The sequence below is a fragment of the Carlito syrichta genome, unplaced genomic scaffold (genome assembly GCF_000164805.1).
Source record: "Carlito syrichta isolate Samal-C Ts95f unplaced genomic scaffold, Tarsius_syrichta-2.0.1 Scaffold314352, whole genome shotgun sequence".
Lineage (NCBI taxonomy): Eukaryota > Metazoa > Chordata > Mammalia > Primates > Tarsiidae > Carlito > Carlito syrichta.
The window spans coordinates 533,248-556,833 of record NW_007258448.1 but is presented as its reverse complement, the minus strand read 5'-3'; the positions used below and the strand labels follow the sequence as shown (position 1 = coordinate 556,833).

Below are 23,586 nucleotides of genomic sequence, written 5' to 3'. Positions count from 1 at the left end.
ATGACTAAATGATACTTTTTTAAAAAAGAAAACCAAATTGTGGAATAATGTATCAATATTTAAAAGTTTATTGAATGTAAAATCAAACCAGAGTTCAGGTTACTGATCTTGCTATTCTGCAAAATCCTATAGTAATTAATGGGAGAAGGGCTGCCAAAAACTTTGTATGTGATAGTATTTTTATCTTTAAAAAACAAGAATAAAATGCTTAATAGGAATTACTGTTTGTAGCATTTTGCTGTATTTTGAAGATTACATAAATTGCCAACAATTCAGAGTTGACAAATTGCTGGTAGTCATTAAGGGTTGTTTTAAATAATTGTTACTTTAAATGTATTAGGGAAGTATAGACTTAGCAAATTTTGAAAGAAACTGTAATTTTTGTATATTATTTTCTCCCATGCTATTCTGAAATTCCATTATTAATATCCCTAATACCATGTTTACTTTTACCTGTATATTAGATAACTGCTGTTTTGGAGTTTTGCTGATCTAACATTTTATGGTCTCCTTAACCATTTCCAACATATGTTTTGTTTTATGATTTAAAAATTCAGGTTAGTTGGCTTAAAAATAAAAGTATTTTAGGGTCTGCCATACTTTTACTTGCATATTTACTTCCCCAGTAGTAAATAAAATAAATAATATTAAAGTCATCTCCCTATTTCCTAATAAGAGTATAATTCATACAAGTAATTAATTCAGAAGTCTACTTCCCCAAAATAATAATTTAAGACATTATCTCAAATGTGTTTCTTTTTGCAGTTTTTGTTTTTGAAAATCAGCTCCTGTATGGAAATTTGTAACCTGCATTGCGTAAACAACAGTGTTATTTATATTAGAAGATCAGGGAAAATTGCTTAATTATATCTTTTCTTTACCAGGAAAATTATGCATAGAGGTTACACCTCAGAGCAAAATAGCATGGATTTCTGAAACACTTTGTATTGGTTGTGGTATTTGTATTAAGGTAAGTAATATTTTATTTATGGATCAAATTTGTAACCTAAAAATGGAATCTAAAAATTCCGAATGCTATGTTATAACTGTTTTTAAAAAGACAAAGTATAAAGCAAATGAACAGAGAATATAAATTTAGGAAAATGGTATTATAATATTGATAATATTGTTACTTTTTGGAATTAATTAAATCACCCTTTTTAAAAGTTATTCTTGCCATACTCGACTCTGCGAAGCCATTTCCAACAAAAATTGTTGTTTCTCTTTCTTTCATTCTTTTATAAGAAGAACATTTTCCTGAATGTCACCAGAATGTTTTAGAAATGTAAATATAAAAAATGACTGTCATGTGACATGTTTTTTCAAGTCTGTATTTAATTTTAAATTTATATCTTTTAAACAGAAATGCACACAGCCAAAAATTTTTTAATTTAGCTTAATCCTTCAGTGGTTCTTCTACTTTTTATACATTTCCCTTGAATTTATCCCAATAGTGTAATTTTCAGTCAGTTTTTGTTGCATTGAATAGTTACAGCCTGTTGACTTTTGAATAGTGAATTTCTAACTTCAGTTCATTAAAGAAACTTAGGAGCCAGTGTGTAATGTTCTTCATTTAGAAGTTTTATTTGTTGATATTATAAAAAGGATCTTCACCAGAGCATGAATACCACCCTATTAATTGTTCATATAAATCACATGTGTATTTTATATTGGTTTCTACATCTTGATTAAGTATCTAGAACGTTTTTATGGACACGTGAGAACATTTTCCCTTGTTTTGAAAATATGAGCAGGAGACATTTCTTCCAGCCCATATATACTTATCTCTGGTTTAGATGCCTGCCTATGTCCTAGGTGCAGGGAACCTGGTTTTAAACAATGTAGTATCATCTATTCTATTTTCTTTCTTTGTTACTGTAGGAATATAGGAAAGTAGAATTTCTACATTTTGGATATGCATGAAAACATACTAATGAGTTTGCAGGTAGAGGAGTAATATACACTTTCTGAACACTAAGGATCTTAGAATGCACATCATATGTGAACATTGTAGATATTTTTTTCCTTGTAGATTTAAGGATGTTTAAATCACTTGCCACCTGTAAGCATTTATGTACATTGGTGGAAAGAGGATAATGTCAGTAACTCCACTGAAAGAAAAATATACATTATAAAGAATCAATAGTTTCGGCTAGAGTATGCAAATTATTAGAAAACAAGTTTTTTAAAAATTTTCTGTTTTTGTAAGTTATAAAAATAGAAATTCACTGAAATCTTTGTACCTAGAGACCTTTGAATTTGTCCTCTGAGCTCATTGAGCGTGTTTATTAAACAGGTCTCTAATCAGTTTGCATCTTTGAATGTACCTCTGTAGTTGACTTGTACTTCTGAGAAATTTTTCTAGCCACATTACCGTTCTTAAATGTCCTTCCTGTTCTTGCCATTCTTGTTCCTTGAGCATTTACCTGATAGTCAGATGTTACTTGAATAAGCTTTTCTTTGAATATTCTTTTAAAATGTGAATTTACTCAGAATTGAAGTATCTTTACTATATGAGATTGATAAAAGTCATAAAGAAAACACATATGCTAGCTATTGGTGGAATGGAAATAGCCCCTAAAAAGATGTAATTCATGACCTTAAAGAACTTTACAAGGTAAAAAAGGAAGCATACAAGGACAGGAATAATTGAAGGAAGTAGAGGAAGAAATATCCAGCTACAGTTGACACTTGAACAACACAGTTTCAAACTGTATGGATCCACTTATATGTGGATTTTTTTTCAACCAAACATAGATCGAAAATACAGTATTTGCGGGATGCAAAACCTGCACATAGGGAGAACTGACTGTATACTCAAGTTCCCTGGGGCCAACTTTGGAACTTGAGTATGTGCTGATTTTGGTATACTCGGGGTCTTGGACCCATTCTACCACATATACGGAGGGATAGCTGAAGTTAATATGAGTCTAGCCTTCAAGGGACTTTTTATTTTTAAGTAAGTAATAAAAGGAATGAAACAGTATTTCACATCTTTGTGCAACTCCCATATTTGGAAGATTGCTCATAAAATATTTTTACGCTATTTTAGTTGTGTATATTTCTACAAATTAATAAAAAATTAATTCTTTATTTTAAATAACAGAAATGCCCTTTTGGCGCCTTATCAATTGTCAATTTACCAAGCAACTTGGAAAAGGAAACCACACATCGATACTGTGCCAATGCCTTCAAACTTCACAGGTATATTTTCTCATCAGCATATTCCTCTTTACTTCTGTCAAGTTAAGAGTAAAATTCCATTGGAATTTTCAGAGAAATGCAGAAATGGGGAATAATTGTTACTAACCATTCACTAAAGGGAAGTAAAATATTATAGCATCATGCACCATCATATTGTATATTTCAGTGATTCACTTTGGCTAACATTAGAATTACTTGGGGGACTTTTTAAAACTACTAATGCCCAAGTTTCAACCCCGATGAGTTACATCATAATCTCTGGATGTAGGGTCAGGACCTTAGTACACTGAAAAAGTCCCAGATTATTCTAATATACAACCAGTACAGAGAGCATTCACTGTTGTTCCTAGTACATTTTATCCCCAGAATAACTTTTGAGGAAACTTGCTTTTGATTTCATTTATCCATTAATATACAGATCATGTCCCTTTGAACTTGGACAAATATTATTAAATCATTTAAAATCCCTAATTCTTTGAGATTTTTGTCTACTTAATATTTGTGAACCTGAGAGTCTAGATTTTACTAACAAAAAGATATTTCTCAACCTGCCAGCTTTAAGGGGCCTACTGCAGCAGGGAGAATGAAGTGGAATATTTCTGGTTGATGTGGCACTTCTCTCCTTGTAAGTAAATGGCAGGCCAGAAAAAAAAGACAATGTGAGGTTGCACCTGCTATGTAATTTTGTACCAAAGCATTTTTGTTACACATTAAAACTGAGCCTTGTATGTAAAAAAGAAATGTTACCCAAGAATGGACTTTGGCCGGGCTCGGTGGCTTAGCCTGTAATCCCACGCCTTGGGAGGCTGAGGTGAGTGGATTGCCTGAGCCCGCGGGTTCGAGACCCGCCTGGGCAACTTGGCGAAACCTCATCTCTACAATAAATCAAAAATTAGCCGGGCGTGGTAGCGCGCGCCTGTAGTTCCAGCTACTTGGAAGGCTGAGGCGGAAGGATCGCCGGAGCCCAGCAGGTCAAGGCTGCAGTGGTCGGGAGCGGCCACTGCACTCCAGTCTGGGCAACAGAGTGAGACTCCAACTCAAAAAAAAAAAAAAAAAATGGACTTTGAATGAAACTTGAATAAATAAAACTTGAGTAATGTTGGTCATGTTGCATTTCTAACAGTTAACAGTTTAGGTTAATTAATTTTGGCTGTTTTTATTTCCTAATAGCCAATAATATCTGGCATGTAGTTCTTAGCTTATTAATGGATGCGTGTGAAGTGCAGCTGCATTAAAATACATAATTCTGATATCATGTAGCTTTTTCTACTCTACCTGTCTTGAGTTGTTTTATTATTTTTGTATACTTATAACAGGTTGCCTATCCCTCGTCCAGGTGAAGTTTTGGGATTAGTTGGAACTAATGGTATTGGAAAGTCAACTGCTTTAAAAATTTTAGCAGGAAAGCAGAAGCCAAACCTTGGAAAGTATGATGTATGTATTACCACCTAATAAAAATTAATATCTTGAGTCAGTTTTATGAAATTTTTGAGGGGACAGTGTGATTTTTTTTTTTTTGATGTTCTTATTTTCAAGATTATTTGTGAAATTAGTACTGAGAAACTACATAGGAGAAACTCTTTCATTCCTTTGTGATTGTATTAAAATCTGTTATTGCTTCTTAGCTGAAAATTTTGAAGTTTCCTTAGATTGTTAGGAGTTGTTATGACTTGATATGAAGTCAGATCCATCACCAATCTTCAAGTTAAATTAGAAACCAGAAGCATTCTTTTTGGAGGAGTCATATTTTATATAGCATTCATCTTCTTTACAGCTATAAAATTATTATTGTATATATATTTTATAGGATCCTCCTGACTGGCAAGAAATTTTGACTTATTTCCGCGGATCTGAATTACAAAATTACTTTACCAAGATCCTAGAAGATGACCTAAAAGCCATTATCAAACCTCAATATGTAGACCAGATTCCCAAGGCTGCAAAGGTCAGTTGCTTTTTAGAGGGAATTTGTGTAATATAGGTACTAGTGAAAGTATAAAAGATATATCAAAGTAAACTTGTTTTACTTTGTAACTTTTTTTTTTTAATATTGAAGGAAAATGGTGGTAACTATTTCTGGTATATTATGACAGGGGACAGTGGGATCTATTTTGGATCGAAAGGATGAAACGAAGACACAAGCAATTGTATGTCAGCAGCTTGGTAGGTGTTTTGTGTGTATATGTATTTTAATAGACCCTGAACTTAAGTCATGAAGGTGTGCATCTTTGGACTACTGAAATAAATGGGAAAAATCACTAGTAAATTATCATATTTACTTTTTATATTACATACTTTTCATCTGATAACAGCATTGAAACTCAAAATGATGATAGGCAGCATATGTTTCACCTGGAAGAGGTAAAATAAATTTTATGACATTGAGCACAATGCCTCTATGTTCTTTGTAGATTTGACCCACCTAAAAGAGCGAAATGTTGAAGATCTTTCAGGCGGAGAGTTGCAGAGATTTGCTTGCGCTGTTGTTTGCATACAGAAAGCTGATATGTAGGTTACTTTACCATTTTTGTTTATCCTAATCATTAATTTAGAGTTTTTATTTGTAATGCTGCTAATAAAGGAATAGTTTGGAAAGAAATTAGAACTCTACAACCAGGCCAGCAAGCTTTTTAACTCCCTAAAGCAAAACATGAGGTCTTCTAAATCAACCTAGATCAGGATGACATGCCATGTGAGAGAGAAGGGAGTGAAAAGGCAAGTTTCCCTCCTACTTTAATGTCTCTCTTATCCCAGACACTTTCTGCTTTTGTATTTTTCCACATTTCTGCTCTGGCAGCTGGTGCAGGGCAGCTCTTCTCCACAAAGTATTCCATGAATTCTGTGCAGTGTCCTCCAAAAGACTGTTTGCTTAAATGCAGCTGACTTTAGGTAATTAAGAGGAAAGCTCTCCATACTACTTCAGCATAGTATTTTTCACAAGGAGGTATAAATGTATATGCTAGGCTCTCCTCAAACTTGGTATACAATCTTGCTTCTTGTAACTTTTTTCTTCTGCTTCTGAACAAAACACATAAATTTTTATCATTACAGCTAGATTCTTCATTAGTATTTGAGGAGATTTTTGTTTTTGTTAAAGCAGAAGCTGTTACCATTGCAGTACTTTAAAATAATATGCAAGATAGAATATCTTTCAAAATTATTATTTGCTTTGTTTTTTAGTTTCATGTTTGATGAACCTTCTAGTTACCTAGATGTCAAACAGCGTTTAAAGGCTGCTATTACTATTCGATCTCTAATAAATCCAGATAGGTAAGTAAAGATATAAGATATTGCTGTGTTTTTTGTTTGGGGAGTTTTACAGATTTCTAAAGATCAAAAACTGGAACAGTCAGTGTCATTTGTATGTACATCTTTTTCATCTTGGTTGTTTGTAGCTACCACCTGAATTTTCTTACCTAGAACTGAGGTTCTTAGTGTAAAATTCATTTATTGTCACCTCTGTTTCCAGGGAGCCTAGAAATACTCTAAAATGATATGCAAATATTGGCATAAATATGTGACTTTCTGGGAAGCAAATTCTTAACTTTTGCCAGATTCTCAAATGGCTCTTTCTCATATACAAATTTAGAATATCGTAAGAATCATTAGAGTAATTCTGGTTCATAATTTTGCTGAGCAGGAGAAGGAACTTAATAACCTCTGTTAAGTATTCAAAACACCCTGTATTTACAGAGTGCTTTTGTTGTTTGTGAAGTTTTCACGTTCATTATCTCATTTGACCTTATGGTAATCTTGTAAGAATCTTTAGGTGGTATTCCCATCTTGCAGATGAAGAATAAGTCTGAGAATGCTTAGTTACTGTATTTGTTCTAGGTTGCAAATTTACTGTATGACAAAGTTATGCCAGAAGCTAGGATTTTTTTTTTCTGCACAGCATTTTCTATAATATACTGCCTCTCCTTAGAGCTGATTTAATAAGCATACTTTCAGAAATACACGGCTCATCTTGTAAGAAAACAAGAGAAGTCCCAAGAGATCAAAAACCAAAGCAAGAACTGTAAAAAAGAAAGGTAAAAACATAGCTTTCCAGATGTGGCTGGTTTCTGTAATAAGTCTTGGGAGTTGTAACACCCACTTGTGGACAAGAAACGAGACTTTTTATTGTAGTATTACCTATAAAATGCCAAGACTCTCAAAGGACTGCCTTCTTAGCAAAGTGGTAAATTAGAAACAAATTGCCTAGCAATGCATTGAAATGTCAAGGAAGCATAAATCTGTCACTCTCTGAGTTCGCTGGTAGTGGAAGGATGGCTCCTTTCAAATCTCTGTTTATGGGCTAGCAGTTTGCGTGATTGTAGAATTGAAATTTATTTTACCAATGGAATCTATGACCCCTCCAAGGTGAGAAAGTAATATTCAAAGGGGGTCCTGGAATATATAGTTTTATGGAACCAGCAGAAGCAAATATAAACTCACTCTGAAGGGACGTGTCCGCAACCCTGGGTTGCACAAGATTCCTGTAGGTACAGCTTCATGAACATGAACTCAAATCTATAAATTACAAAGTTTGTAAATTACAGGAAGAAACTATATGCAAATTGGTCAGCAGATATTATAAGACAACAGGATTAGACCTTCAAGAATTTCAAGTGACATTCTAAAAGGTGCTATAAAATCATGTTTAAAATAAAAATATTTAAACAATGTTTTTAAATCCTAAGGTTATGATGCTACAAAAAAAACAATAGGTAACTACTTTAGAAACCTCTAGGAATTAGAAGCATACAGCCTGCGAAATACAGTGAGACCAAATCTCTACAAAAGAAAAAATCAAAAATTAGCTAGGCATGGTGGCATGTACCTGTAGTCTACCTTCTCTGGAAGTGAGACGGGAGAATCGCTTGAGCCCAGGAGTTTGAGGCTGTGGTGAGTCATGATCATGCCAGTGTACTCCAGTCTGGGCGACAGAGTGAGACACCAACTCAGATAAGTAAATAATTTAAAAATAGTGACATTGAAAACTCGCTGGACAGATTAGATAGGGTAGAGACAACAGAAAAAAGCATTAGAAACCTGAAAAGTTGATGTGAGGAAGCTAATATAGCAGAAAGTGAATAAGATTGAAATACAGAAAGGAGGTTCAGAAAAATGGAGAAGAGAACCAAGAGAGTAAAAAGAGACGGTCTCAGCCATGATCTTTTCTCATATTTATTTTTCAGATTCTTAAGATACATGTAAACATTCTTTTCGTTCTATTTTTTATATTCCAATTCCAAAAGTAGTGTCCATTGTAGAAGTTAACTGATGATAGTCTTAGGCTTGATAGTGGCCTATAGCCAGGCTCTAGCTTCTCCAAGAACACTACAGGATAGATTTAGCTTAAATATGTATTAACTAAAAGGCATAAAAGAGACAATCTTTTTGAGCTAAATAGTGGTTATAGTTTTTGCATCATACACATGCATGGGTGTTTTGATAGATTCTTTGGGGAATGCAAGTATAAAAATGTTGTCCCAATGTTAAAGGACTTCACAGTGTGGTAAAGAAGCATATACATGTGCCATAACACAGTCAGTCAGTAGTTCTTAACCCACGCCCCTTTTTATAAGAAGTATTTTTATAGCCCTTTATTATACTAAAATGAAAGTCATAGATAACATCTACCTTCACACATAACTTTAAAGATTGATGTAATGTTCTAACCATAATAAAAAAGATAACTAAAAGTTTATCAGTATTTCAATATGTAAATGTTCAGACCATTCACTAGAAAATAAGACATCAGGTGCTTACACCTACTTATAGTGAATAAATTTAAAATTAAAATGTCAGAAGCTATTCTGTAAAATTAGAATAGGAAGATGAAATAAATAGGTGTGGGTGGACCTCAGAAAAACTAGCGAGGAAAAGTAATGCTACTTAAGACTTTTCCTGTATTATGAGATAGAGAGGATGGTAACCTTAATTTTAATAGGGATAACATGTTAAGACAAATTAGAATGACAAAATCAACAAAAGTGATGAGGACATTTCACAGATCCGCAGGTCCTATTTATAGGCATGGCATAATCTCTGTGTAGTGATAGATTGATGATGGATTCAGGAAATATACATTCTGAAATTCTCCTGTGTGTCAAGGCATACATTAATCTTTAGTGCTATAAAAAGATTTTGGAGATGATATTCTTGATTAAATAATGAGGAATACAGAGAGGATGAATTGGAGAAAGGAACAGTGATTTAAGAGATTTTATACAGTTTGACCTCAGAACATTATCGTTAAGACTGAAGACCAACAGGTGACCCAAAATTAATTGTAGGGTGTCAATTTTTACAACATAAATTTCTTACTATTCTCTGTATTTCTTTTTCTTCCCAAACCCACAGAGAAAATATTTTGGCTAACCTAAGTCATTTTTACATTTTGTGCTTCTGTGTATATAGGCTCCATTTGAAGGTGGAGGAGGCAGGAGGTTTGTCCTGGTTTTTGTTTGTTTTTTCAAGCCAAATTAAAAGCCACTACATAATACTATGCTGCCTCACACCGGGTCTTGAAGGATGTGTCGAATTTTAATTGTAAAAAGTAGAGAAGTATTTCAGACAATGGATCAGTGCCAACACTGGGGTGATTTACCATTTTTATTGATGTACCACCATTGTGGTAGAAAACATTTTCTTTTAATTTTCCCTTTTCATCTTAGACTTGCCACAATTCTTTCTTTGACCACTGGAGACGTAAATTACTTTCTTAGCTTCCAAAAAATAAATTTATTTTCGTTATTTAACAGCATCATCAAGTATTATTTAGTATATAGTATAAAACTAAAGGTCACAGAGGTGCTAAAATGAATTACAGCTTGCCTCTAAGATGTTTATTGGGCAAATTCAAAAATAGTAAAAGTCTAGATATCAGTTTTCAGATAACTTGTCATGAGGTTCAAGAGGGGCAAAGTTCATTTGTATATTAGTAAAGGCATTCCTACAGAAAGTAGAATTCAAGATGGACCTTAAAGACCAGCTATCAACAGGTGAAGACTTAGGTAGGAGACTAGAAAAAGAATAGCCTCTTAAACACAAATAAATGGATTATTCAGGAAAAAAATACCTTTTTTTAGTGTTTTTGTATACGAGGGAGGACCCCCCAAAACAGAACTTATTTATAAAAAATTATCTACTCTTATATGTTTAACCTTCAGTTACCTTCAAAGTATTCTTTGATGCAATGCACCCATCAAGACGCTTTTTCTACTGCTCATAACACTTTTTGAACTTGTCGATTTTGATACCTTTTAGTGGTTCTGGCAGTTTTTTGTTTCATCTCTTCTACATTGGCAAAACGTTTCCCTTTGAGGACTTTTTTCATCTGAGGAAACAAACAAAAAAGTTGTTCAGGTGAATAGGGAGAGTGGGGCCCAGGGGTCTTGCAGGTTTTGGTCAAAAATTGCTGAACACTCAGCATAGTGTGGACACATTGTTCGTGTAAATCATCCATCCATCATGAAATGGGCAAATGCATTGAAAAAAATCTCCAAAAGAAAATTCACTGAAGCCATACACAGTCTCTCACAACACTAGCTGGTACACTGATGCCAGTGGGTTCCTAGAACACTTACAGGCAGGGGCTGAAGCCTGTACTACAATGGGCCCACCCTCCAAAAAATAATTCCAGTTTTCTTTGGGTTGCCCCTCATGTAAATGAGGTAACAGAAAAACAGTAACTAAAGTTTTGGGAGGTCTTGAAAAAAAGTGTAAGGATATCTTCACTTGGAATTGAGAGGCACATCAGGGAACCTGAAGAAAATGAGCTTTGTCAAAAGTCTATAGCAATGTTGAAAGAAATACGAGAGCCCAAACTAGAATTTAGGAAGAGAAGGACAAGAATGAAATTGACACACAAGACATTGTTGAGAAGGAGTTTACAGACTTGACTGTTTAAACAGTATATCAATGAGAATGAGTCATTTTGGGGGGAATGATGATTCCATTAATACCAATATGAAACATTTTTATTTGTGTGGGAAGCTGATGCATTAAGTTGACATTTGTGATGTCTGCATGATTTTTTAAAGTTAGAATAACCCGGGCTTGGTGGCTCAGCCTGTAATCCCACGCCTTTGGGAGGCTGAGGTGAGTGGATTGCCTGAGCCTGCGGGCTCGAGACCCGCCTGGGCAGCGAGACCTCATCTCTACAATAAATCAGAAAATCAGCTGGGCGTGGTAGCGTAGTGCATGCCTGTAATTCCAGCTACTTGGAAGGCTGAGGCGGAAGGATCGCCGGAGCCCAGCAGGTCGAGGCTGACAGAGTGAGACTCCAACTCAAAAAATAAAAATAAAAATAAATAAAGTTAGAATAGGAGTAAAACACTGTAAAAATGTCATGACTGTTACTTGCCTCAGTTTCTACTCCAGCTGTATGTTATCACTTAATTCAAATCTATCCATTTAAGGTTCTCATCATATCCCATCTCATTCATAAAGTGCTCCAGTACACACTAACCTGTTTTCTTTCTGACCATCACTGGATTTTATCTGTGAGGCATAATTTTGCCACATAGTCTTCCTTGTTTCATATCTATTCCTTGTCTTCCTCGGCTAAAATGAAGGTTCTCAGGTTAAGGATTTTGTCATGTGTTCCTCTAAGCATCCTCTACTACAACTAGCATGGGACAGGACAAATACATGGCTTAATACATAAGTTGGATAGTGTAATATGCAGACAGTTTAGACTGTATCTGAATTAAATCTATTATAATTGCTTCTACCTTATAAAATTTTTTTTTTTTTTTTTTAAGTCAGAATCTCACTCTGTTTCTGAGGCTGGAGTGCAGTGTCACGATCACAGCTACTACAGCCTCAACCCACTGGGCTCAGGCAACCCTTCGCCCCAGCCTTCCAAGTAGCTGGAAATACAGGCATGTATTATCATGCCTGGCTAATTTTTTTTATTTATTGTAGAGAAGATGTCTTGCTGTGTTGCCCAGGCTGGTCTCGAACTCCTGGGCTCAGGCAATCCTCTTGCCTCAGCCCCCCAGGGTGTTGTGATTACAGGTGTGAGCCAACATGTACAGCCTGTAAAATTTATTCTGAATTACATACCTTATTAGCAAAACATATTTAATTCATATATCTGTAAACTTTTGTGTTCATTTGTTTTTTTCTTTTAATTCATGAAAGCATTTTAAAATATAGTCATTGCTAATGAGCCTTATTAAAGGAGATGTTTTATGGGTTTTGTTTAATATGTTCTTTGTGTTTAATTTGTAAAAATATGTCCTGACAAGAAAACTATTAAAAAATAGTTAATAAGCACTTTAGCTAATTTGTGTGTTATGCTACATTTAAAAATGAAAATCTGTTTTCTTTCAGATATATTATTGTGGTGGAGCATGATCTAAGTGTATTAGACTATCTGTCTGACTTCATTTGCTGTTTATATGGCGTACCAAGCGCGTACGGTGTTGTCACTATGCCTTTTAGTGTAAGAGAAGGTAACTTTTTGAAAAAACTATTTTCGTATAGATTAATGCTGTATTCTCGTCTGCTTTCGTGATTAAAAAATATAGTGTTGATGTTAAGTAGTCTTATATTGCTCTAATAATTTATCCAAAATTCCGGTTTCTTGATATTTTATCAGTGAGCAAAATGTTTATATATAAGGTTATACATCAGTTGTTATAGAAGATGTTTTTCTTTTTTGGAGTGTTTTCTCTTAGGGGTGGGTGGAATTGTTATTTCACTTACCTTTGACAGGCTGATAATAGTAATGAAACTCCTAAAATTCCTTCAGTGCTCATCTTGTTTTCATGTTTCAAATTTATCTGTAATCTCTATCCTACATTTTGGAACTAAGGCTATCTAAAATTCTATTAAGAAACTTCAATGAGTATTTTTTAAAGTTCTGTTTATTTATTTATTTATTTATTTTTTATTTATTTTGAGTTGGAGTCTCACTCTGTCACCCAGACTGGACTGCAGCGGCCTGTTCTGTTTATTTTTAATACTCACAAGAAAAGGGGACTCCCTGGCCTCTCCCTTCTGTGTCTGTTCCTTACCTGTGCAGCTTATTAAGCGAAGGTAGAAACGGGAATAACACTAAGGAGCTCCTGAGTGAGTGCCAACACACTCCCCACCTTGCAGGCCCTTTTATGTTTAGTTTCTTCTCCATTTCCTTTTACTGCTTTCTTCTGTATTTGTATTTCTTTTCTTTAGCTGTGCCTTAATCTGACATTTCAGAGCAGTAAAAAAGGGATACTTAGTTTATTCCTTGGAAAAAAATACCAGAAGAAAATTCATGTGACCTTGTAGGTTCCCTAAAGTTGTGGCAGGTTCCTTTTTCTTTCTTTCTTTGCTTCTTTGTTTCTTTGTTTCTTTGTTTGTTTGTTTGTTTCTTTCTTTCTCTCTCTCTTTCTCTCTTTCTCTCTCTCTCTCTCTCTCTCTCTCTGTCTCTCTGTCTCTCTCTCTTTCTCTTTTTTCTTTCTTTCATTAAATAGATGCATATTTTAAGGAAAAATTTGCAAGGTTGCCCAGCTTTCTTGCCATTGGTCTTAAGGGATGATAGCAGAACCACTTATTCATGTTTTATTCTCTTCAGTTAACAAATACTTATTAGAACTAACCTTTATACCATATAGTAGTTCTCGAATCTGGCTGATTACACAGCACAGTTGATTACCTCCAGCTTTCTTGCCATTGGTCTTAAGGGATGATATCAGAACCAATTATTCATGTTTTATTCTCTTCAGTTAACAAATACTTATTGAGAATCAAGCTCTATACCATATAGTAGTTTTCAAATCTGGTTGATTACACAGCACTGTTGATTACCCTGAAAGTGTAAACCCTTTACACTTCCAGTTATAAATACCATGTCCTAAATGTGCCATTCAATAAATGGTTCCTGGTGAGGTTTAGTGTGCTTCATCTATTAAAACAATGTAAGTAAGCATCTTCACTTAGTTTTTCTGTGTTTCTTTAACATACTGAATTTAAAGCAGTATTTGTAAAAGCTAACCATGAACTGTGAAGGTGATTATCATTTGGACTTACTTTTAAATTGACAAGACAAGCATTGTGGTAGGAATGCAAAGGTTGACTTGCCAATTTTTTTTTTTAACAAAGCCACCTATTTCTTTGAACCTTCATGTTCTTAACTAATAAATCAGGCACTTAGAGAGGGCTGCTAAGGTTCCTTTGAGGTTTTTTTGGGTGGGGGCTGTGTGTTTTGGGGTTTTTTTTTTTATTTGAAGTTTCATTCCATCGCCCAGGCTGGAGTGCAGTGGCACGCTCATGGCCACCCCAAGCATCGACCTGCTGGGCGCAGGCGATCCTGCTGCCTCAGCCTTCCAAGTAGCTGGAACTACAGGCGCGCTACCATGCCTGGCTAATTTTTGATTTATTGTAGAGATGAGGGCTCACCAAGTTGCCCAGGCTGTTCTCAAACCCATGGGCTCAGGCAGTACCCTCACCTCGGCCTCCCAAAGTGCTGGGATTACAGGCTTGAGCCGCCACTCCCAGCTGTTTTTGTTTCTGTGAGGTTTGAATTTAATCTTTTAACTTCACATTTAAGTTTTTTTAAATGCAAGTTTGGTATAATAAATATATCTGTTCTTTTGCTCTGTCAGCAAAGATTTGTTAAACACCAATGTTCTAGGCTGAAAATACAGGCCCCCTGATGTGGCTTTCGATTCCAAATGAAATTAATACCATCCTTAGACTTAAGGATTCTTTCAAGATCTTCCAAAACTTAAGCTACTGCCTTTCTCTTACATAGGAAATACTAAAATACATATTTTATGTTGTTTCTCAAATAATCCACTTTTTCATTTTTTGTGTCTGCTATTCTGGATCTTAAATTTTTTCTAGGAAGGGTTTCTCATATACTCATGCAAAATTAAGTTCCAAAAAAATACAATAAACTGATTTCAAAGTATATGGTTATTTCTCATGTGCAAATGAATATATATAACTTAAATTTATTTAAAAATTTATCCCACTGGGCATGGTGGCTCACGCTTATAATTCCAGCACTTTGGGAGGCCGAGGTCAGAGGATTGCCTGAGCCCACGGGTTTGAGACCAGCCTGGGAAACTTGGCGAGACCACGTCTCTATAATAAATCAAAAATTAGCCAGGCATGGTGGTGCGTGCCTATAGTTCAGCTACTCGGAAGGCGAGGTGAAGGCTGCCCTCCAGCCTGAGCAACAGAGTGAGACTCTGACTCAAAAAAAAAAAAATTATCCCTCAAATTTTTGTATCAGTAGTATATTAATCTATGAAAATAGTGTTACTTTCTTGTCACTTTTTTTAAAATTGCAATTTTACTTTTAAAATGCAGCAGGGAAAAAATGCATCAGGAAGAACGTTATGTTATACTTTGCATAAAACCTGATCACAATAATGAAAAGATGTGTTTCAGGGAGGCAAGGTGTATATATGTGTGTGTGTGTGTGTGTGTGTATGTATATATGAATTATTTAAACTTACTTTACATAAAAAACGATGTTATCACTTCATTATTTGCACACCTGTGTATTAGTAAAAATCCATAGAAATTTGAAGTTTATACATAAATTGCTTCCAAGATAGCCTATAATTTTGGCTTTTATGTAATGAGTTCTTACTGTAGAAAAGCAAAGGTTTTGTCTTTAATTGATCTTTACTAATCTGTTGACATTTTTCTTTCCAATAGGCATAAATATTTTTTTGGATGGCTATGTTCCAACAGAAAACTTGAGATTCAGAGATGCATCACTTGTTTTTAAAGTGGCTGAGACAGCAAATGAAGAAGAAGTTAAAAAGATGTGTATGTATAAATATCCAGGAATGAAGAAAAAGATGGGAGAGTTTGAGCTAGCAATTGTTGCTGGAGAGTTTACAGATTCTGAAATCATGGTGATGCTGGGGGAAAATGGTAAGATTTTCTTATTTTATGATATGTGAACATCTGTCCTATTCATCCAATAAATTAGTTGTAACTATTTCATGGAAAACATAGATCAGTAATAGAGCTAGCAGCTGAGTTTTAAATTCATAAATTTCTTTGTGTGACTTCACCTTTTTTTAACATTGTATAATTTAATCTGTCATTTAATCAAGTTAATGTTTCTTCTTTTGTTTTATAACCTCCGATGAAAATAAGATTTTTTTTTTTCTCAGCTGGTTTTTCTACAAGCAAATTCGTAAGGCAGTTATTTTCATCTTGCAAAATGACTAGAAAGGAAAGAATAAATTGGTAATCAGAAACAATCTAGTTTTAAAAAATTTTCTTTGTACATCTCCATTTGGAACTTATTTTAAAATTAAAACCATCTATTTTTGTACATAGTTGTATTTTTGTACATGTAGTAACTGGCAAACACTTCCGTTTTTAATGGAAAAAAGGATTTAAATGATAAAATTTCAGTACAGAGCTCTTCTATTATTCAGTTGTCATCATAAGTATATCTGTAAGATGAATTACTACTAAATATCTGGTAGTGCTTTTATGATTTAAAAATTAATGATTTCAGTTGTAATCTTACAGTTTCTAAAACTGTAGAAGAATTATTACAATGTATCAGTCTTCCATTAACAGGAATTCTGAATTGGGTTGCAATTGATCTTAATATTTATATAAATTAACCATAACATGATGGTATCTATCATCAAACAGCCTATACTATCTTAATAAGTTGTGTGCAAGTAAGCACACAATTTATCTAAATAAGTGTTTTAAAAACATGCCAAGACTTAACCTTTAGAGCTCTACTGTTTACTACCATTGGATTGTTACAAGTTTTGACTAGTCTTTATTCTCATTAGCTTAGAATAATATTTGAAAAGTGAGCCATGAAAGAGTTTTTCCGTTTATATTTCAGAATTCAGTAGTGTCAGTGTATATTTTGTATATCTTTAAAACAAATTTCTAAGTTAAAACCAAGTAGGACGTAGTGATTGACTCTGAATGTGAAACATCTTTCGTATGTTAACAGGTACAGGTAAGACGACGTTTATCAGAATGCTTGCTGGAAGACTTAAACCTGATGAAGGAGGTACAGTTGTAAATTGAGTCTTTTTACTCTGTTCTATATAATGAACTTTAAATATCTTTGTAGTTTTTAGTGTCTTATGTATTTGCATTGTTTTACAGGAGAAGTACCAGTTCTAAATGTCAGTTACAAGCCACAGAAAATTAGTCCCAAATCAACTGTGAGTTGTTACTCTTTTATATGGTTACTAAAGAAAACTTTGTATAAATGTCAATAACTTTAATCTTTTACTATAGTAAAATTATTTTCCTAATTAGATTCTGTAGTTTTATTGAAAGTCACTAACAAACGTATAAAGGCTGCAGATCTTGCCAGGTGTGGTGGCTCACACCTGTAATCCCAGCACTTTGGGAAGTGGAGATGAGATTTCCTGAGCCAAGGGGTTTGAGACCAGCCTGGGCAACTTGCTGAGACCTTGTCTCTACAATAAATAAAAAAATTAGCCGGGTGTGGTGACATGCGCCTATAGTTCCAGCTACTTGGAAGGCTGAGGTGGAAGGTTCACCTGAGCCCAGCAAGTTGAGGCTGTGGTGGCTTTGAGCGTGCCACTGCACTCTAGCTCAATAAATACATGAATGAATGAATGAATACATGAATGAATGAATGAACGAATACCTCAGCCTTCCAAGTAGCTGGAACTATAGGCCCATGTCACCACACCCGGCTAATTTATTTATTTATTGTAGAGACAAGGTCTCAGCAAGTTGCCCAGGCTGGTCTCAAACCCCTTGGCTCAGGAAATCTTCTTTCAATAAAAGCCTTTATACGTTTGTTAGTGACTTTCAATAAAACTACAGAATCTAATTAGGAAAATAATTTTACTATAGTAAAAGATTAAAGTTATTGACTTGATTCATTTCCACTACTAGGAAATGCTTTTAAAATCTATTTGTCCTCTTTTTTTAAAATAAACTCTGAAAAACCTAATGTGTTTTATGCTACAAATAACACCAAAAAGAAAGATTGGGGGAAACATTTATTTGCACATCATATACCTAATAAGGGACTTGTATCCAGGATATTTAAAGAAATCCTAGCAATATTTTCCCCCCAAAAAGGACATTTATTTTCAAAGAAGATATACAGATTGCCAATGAGCACATGAAAAGGTGCTCAGCATCATTAGGGAAATGCAAGTCAAAACCACCGTGTGACACCACTTTATACCCACTAGGATGACAATTTAAAGAGACAAAAACAAGTGTTGGTGAAGATACGAACAAACTAGATCCTCATACATTGCTGGTGATAATGTAAAATGGTAGAGCCACTTGGAAAAACAGTCTGACAGTTGCAGAAACAATCAGACATAGTGGTAACATAAGAACCAGCAATTCCTCTCCTAGAATACTTGAGAGCAATGAAGGCATATCTCAGGACAAAAATTTGCATGCAAATTATAGCAGCATTATTCGAAATAGCAAAAAGGTGGAAATAACCTAGATGACCCACCAGCTGGTGAAAAATAAACACAACAATGTAATTTATCCAAACAACTTAAAGTTATTCAGCCATTAAAAACTGAAGTACTAATAAATGCTACCGTATAGATAAACATTGAGAACGTTATGCTAAAATTACCTCCTTTGATTCCTGCAGGTGTTATAATGAACTCCTTAACTATAGCATCTACATTTGGTAGCTCAACTTTCACTTTTATGTTCTACCTGGTTGAAATGATTCTTTACATTCTATAATTAAGTTTAGCTTTAAAAACTCAGCCTTATCCTGAAGTGGTAAGCAAATCCCTAGCACATTATTGTGCATTTTGTGTTATCTCTTACTGATTGTCCAAGGTTATTTGATACCCACTTTAACCTTCAGAATTCCCACTCATAAGTGATTTCTCCCCTGAAACATTCATCGTTTGCTTGCTTCTAGTTTTAGTACTGTTTTTTTGTTTGTTTGTTTGTTTGTTTTTTGAGTTGGAATCTCACTCTGTCGCCCTGACTGGAGTGCAGTGGCCACTCCCGGCCACCGCAGCCTCGACCTGCTGGGCTCCGGCGATCCTTCCACTTCAACCTTCCAAGTAGCTGGAATTACAGGCATGCGCTACCTGGAATTACAGGCATGCTCGGCTGATTTTTTGATTTATTGTAGAGATGAGGTCTCGCTGCCCAGGCGGGTCTTGAACCCGCGGGCTCAGGCAATCCACTCACCTCAGCCTCCCAAAGGCGTGGGATTACAGGCTGAGCCACTGAGCCCGGCTTAGTATTGTTTTAAATGATAGGTTTTGAATAGAAAGTCTCAAAACATGCGAGATGGATAAACAGTAAAACTACAATTGATATCCGTTGGTGACAAATTGATATGCTTTGTCAAGGTTCATAATAGAAGAGCTCTGTACTGAAATTTTATCATTTAAATCCTTTTTTCCATTAAAAACAGGGAAGTGTACGCCAGTTACTACATGAAAAGATAAGAGATGCTTACACTCATCCACAATTTGTGACTGACGTCATGAAACCTCTGCAAATTGAAAACATCATTGATCAGGAGGTACTGTCACACAATTGTATTTCTTTTTTTTAATTGCATTATTTTAAATGTTGGATGTCTCTACATGATCTGCTCAACTACTTCAATTAGGTGCAGACGTTATCTGGTGGCGAACTACAGCGAGTGGCTCTAGCTCTTTGCTTGGGCAAGCCTGCTGATGTCTATTTAATTGATGAGCCATCTGCATATTTGGATTCAGAGCAAAGACTGATGGCAGCTCGAGTTGTCAAACGGTAACTGTCTTGCTCATGAGAATATTTTGATTATGTTTGCTGTCATATAAATGTGTTTACTGTAACATTTGAATATTTTGTGATTAAAAAACTATAAACAATTTCAAAATTGTTTTAGTTTCATACTCCATGCGAAGAAGACAGCCTTTGTTGTGGAGCATGACTTCATCATGGCCACCTATCTAGCAGATCGGGTTATCGTTTTTGATGGTATTCCTTCTAAGAACACAGTTGCAAACAGGTAAAATTACCTTTTAAAATGTTCAAAGCTAATTATAAGTTCTAATCATTGGAAAATTTTAAATGTAATAATTTATATTACATAAAATTTTAAATGTAAAAGTTTATAAACATTAAAATCATACCACTTTAATGTTTAAAAAATGAAAGAGCCAAAAATTGTACACCTGATTCTGTGACCTCCCAAGATTATTCATATTGAGTACTGGATGGGACCATGTAGAATAGTTGTTTTCAGACTGGAGTCTGGAATCCTTGCTCCAGGAAGAGACGTATACAAAGTCCTGGACTCCTTAACTTTACTTTCAGGTTAACTTCTGTTTGCTTTATTTGAATTTCCAAGAAAAGGACTTTGTTTTTGCAAATAATTTCTTGAAAATTATTGATTGTATACATGACCAAAAAAAGACAAGATTCAAAAAATGTATATGATTTGTTCAACTTTTACTTAGAGGTGATTGAGCTCACAGTAGAGCCCAAATATCTGTTACTGATCTACAGCAGAGTATTAATAAAAAATGAATTTACCTATTTTCCATTTTCGTCTCATGTTTCCTTATTCTGTTCATTGGAAACACTTGCAGTATAGACAAGCCTAAGAAATTTATTTTACTTTGAGTGCTAAAACCTATATTGAATTGACCCTTTGAAATTACTGATAGCCAAACATTTTTGACCTTTAAAAACAACAGTTTCAGCCTAGTGCAGTGGCTAATGCCTGTAATCCCAGTATTTTGGTAGACTGAGGGCGAGAGGATCACTTGAGGTCAAGACTTTGAGGCAAAAATAGAAAACTTAGCTAGGCATGGTGGCACATACCTGCATCCCAGTCAGTTATTCAGAATTACATTTTTTGAAGTGTTTCGGGAAATTTCTTAGCCTGTATAATTTAATCACATGATGATGCTCCTTTGTCTTTGCAAAATACTTACGTGCATTTTGATTTGGCGTGATTTAATGAATCACCTTGTATTAAATAGTATAGCATTGGAACCAATGTCTTGTAATCTTGTGTTTTGCTAACGTGGTGACATGTGAATCAGTCACTGATGTACATTGTAAGTTCATTGATACGTTGTGCAATAGTCATTTGTTTGATGTCTCCCACGGTATGTTCTATTTGAGCAGACAATGCAGTCTTGTTTTCTTCCTTCCACATTAATAATAATGTAGTTTATTGTCCAGTCTGTTGTTCGAAGGTGATATGGAAGGATGCACTTGTAATTCCTGAAAACTACTTCTCAACTGATGGATCGTATCTCAGTATAGATTCCATTTCTTTGCTTTTTTTGATGCAATTTGAGTGGAAAACTTCAAAGAAACATGTTTTTTTTTAAAATTTACGCTTGAATAAGTTTGTCGTATATAATCACCAGCAGTCTCTTTATGTTCCCTGAGTGGTTTGCTAGATATGATGTCCATTCAGAGGGGACATCTGAGTGCAAAGGGTTGAAACAGAGTTACTATTGAAAACAACTAGGTAGAAATACATATTCCTTCCAGCGCCAAATTTCTCATATAAATACAATATTTGTTAAATTCTTTTCTAAATACTTTTGAGGTTCTGTAACCTATTTATTAACATATTTGCGATCAGCAAATTTTTCACTTTCCTAACATTGAGAGCAGGTGAAAATAAAAAAATCTGAAGCTGGTTTCCACTAACTTCCGTTGTTAAACAAGCACAAGTGAAAAATGGTCTTTTCTAAATTGTCACCTTTTTCACAATACAGTTGAAAGTTGCAATCATGTCCAGTGTTTGCCTCAGACACCACTCTGACTAGCATTCTGTACTTTGTATTTTTATTTGGATTATAAACCAAATATATACTATTCACAAACAGAATTTGCAAAGACATAAATTCACGTCAGCAGCAACCAGGAACAGATTTTGGAATGATGTAAATTCATGTAGTGATCGAGATGTGATATTTTTTTTTTTAAATAGTACTTCTGTCTTAAATGTTTCTCTTTCCAGGTTAAAAATGCAGGTTAAACTGTGTTTTGCACAAAAATATTACAGCCAAGAAAACGATATGATCCAAGCAAAGGCATTTCTGATCATAGGATTTGTAATATGCTGTGATTATACTGTTACCCAGATGATTTTTGATTAGGGAATTAGAGGGAGTAGTGATTCGTACTTACTCTTCACTCCAGTAGGTAGTTACATTTTTCACATGAAATTTAATCAAAATTGATTGATTTCTTTTCTCCCCCTAGTCCTCAAACCCTTTTGGCTGGCATGAATAAATTCTTATCTCAGCTTGAAATTACATTCAGAAGAGATCCAAACAACTACAGGCCACGGATAAATAAACTCAATTCAATTAAGGTACATAGAAAAACTATCTTAAATAAACCACTTCTGTCTCAGTATAAACAATTATAAGGCTTTTTCTTTAAAAATTAATACCATATTTCATTCTAAAACTCATGTTTTCTACTGAAGACCTGATGGCATACTTCAGTCTTTTAGGCAGCAGTTGTGATGTAGCGAATTGCTGCTTGGGCTCAGAGCTGTTCATGTTTCTCTTGTGTTTTAGCACAATGGTGCTTCCTTTGTTAATCGCCATTTTAAATGTCTTGGAAAAGATGACACCAGTTCACCATTGGAAGGAATATACGTTTTAACCATGTTAAATGTATATTCTTAAAAGAATACCTTCCTCAAATTGTTTCATGTTTTTGGTTTTTTAATACATGTTTAAAACGTATATTTTAGAAGTTGTTAAACAAGCTCCTTTGATGAGGAAAACATTGTGTCCTCTTTATTGGCAGTGTTTTTTCTGTCTTTGTAATACATAAAATAGTTGTGCACCCCATGCTTGATTTAGTATGTGAAAAAAGGTATTTGTTTTTTAGAAGGCAAAAATTTCTTGATCACTCAAAAAAAAAAAAAGAGTAAATGAATTCTATAAGCAGTTCTACTGTTTTTGATATTCCCTGCCAAAATGTAAACTTAAAGTGTTTACATTTTATCGCCCTATATCCATCATCTATAATGCTCAGAAGCTGAAGAAGTGTTAAACAAGCCTCTGCTGTAGTATCCACTTTCGCATTTGTAGTCCTAGCTTTGCTACTAAGTATTGCATTCTTGGAAGGCACATCATTCTAATAAGCCTAACAAAATGTCTGGATGCCTTTAGTCTTTACTATCTATTTTGTTTTTAAATGATTACTCCCTGGCCAGGATAAAGAAAGGTGAATTCTGACATAAAATTGAAGTGTTTTGAACAGTTCTGAAAAAGTATATTAGGTAGAAAAGAGGACTTTGTATTACTTCTTCTTGGGGAGACTCATAGTTCAGTCATCAAGTGCACCTGTATGCACTTAATCATCCCTGTATGCCCACTCATCTTCGTCATCCCTTAGTCCTAATAAGGGAGCAGCTCAGCACACAGGTAGACGAATTATTACTGG

At 34.6% G+C, this 23,586-nt stretch overlaps 1 protein-coding gene across 2 annotated transcripts in view; it reads left to right on the top strand.

Moving 5' to 3' along the window:
* Window positions 1–23,586, top strand: part of ABCE1 (ATP binding cassette subfamily E member 1) — a 33,059-nt gene that overhangs the window by 7,397 nt on the left and 2,076 nt on the right. For both annotated transcript variants that reach the window (XM_021719280.1, XM_008071516.1), the window contains exons 3-17: window positions 885–970; window positions 3,107–3,204; window positions 4,521–4,638; window positions 5,012–5,149; window positions 5,298–5,367; window positions 5,616–5,712; window positions 6,385–6,474; window positions 12,532–12,653; window positions 15,853–16,074; window positions 17,135–17,194; window positions 17,293–17,351; window positions 19,580–19,690; window positions 19,781–19,923; window positions 20,042–20,164; window positions 22,387–22,498. In XM_021719280.1, the coding sequence (XP_021574955.1) occupies window positions 885–970; window positions 3,107–3,204; window positions 4,521–4,638; window positions 5,012–5,149; window positions 5,298–5,367; window positions 5,616–5,712; window positions 6,385–6,474; window positions 12,532–12,653; window positions 15,853–16,074; window positions 17,135–17,194; window positions 17,293–17,351; window positions 19,580–19,690; window positions 19,781–19,923; window positions 20,042–20,164; window positions 22,387–22,498 (1,649 nt within the window). The remainder of the gene's footprint in view (window positions 1–884; window positions 971–3,106; window positions 3,205–4,520; window positions 4,639–5,011; window positions 5,150–5,297; window positions 5,368–5,615; window positions 5,713–6,384; window positions 6,475–12,531; window positions 12,654–15,852; window positions 16,075–17,134; window positions 17,195–17,292; window positions 17,352–19,579; window positions 19,691–19,780; window positions 19,924–20,041; window positions 20,165–22,386; window positions 22,499–23,586) is intronic.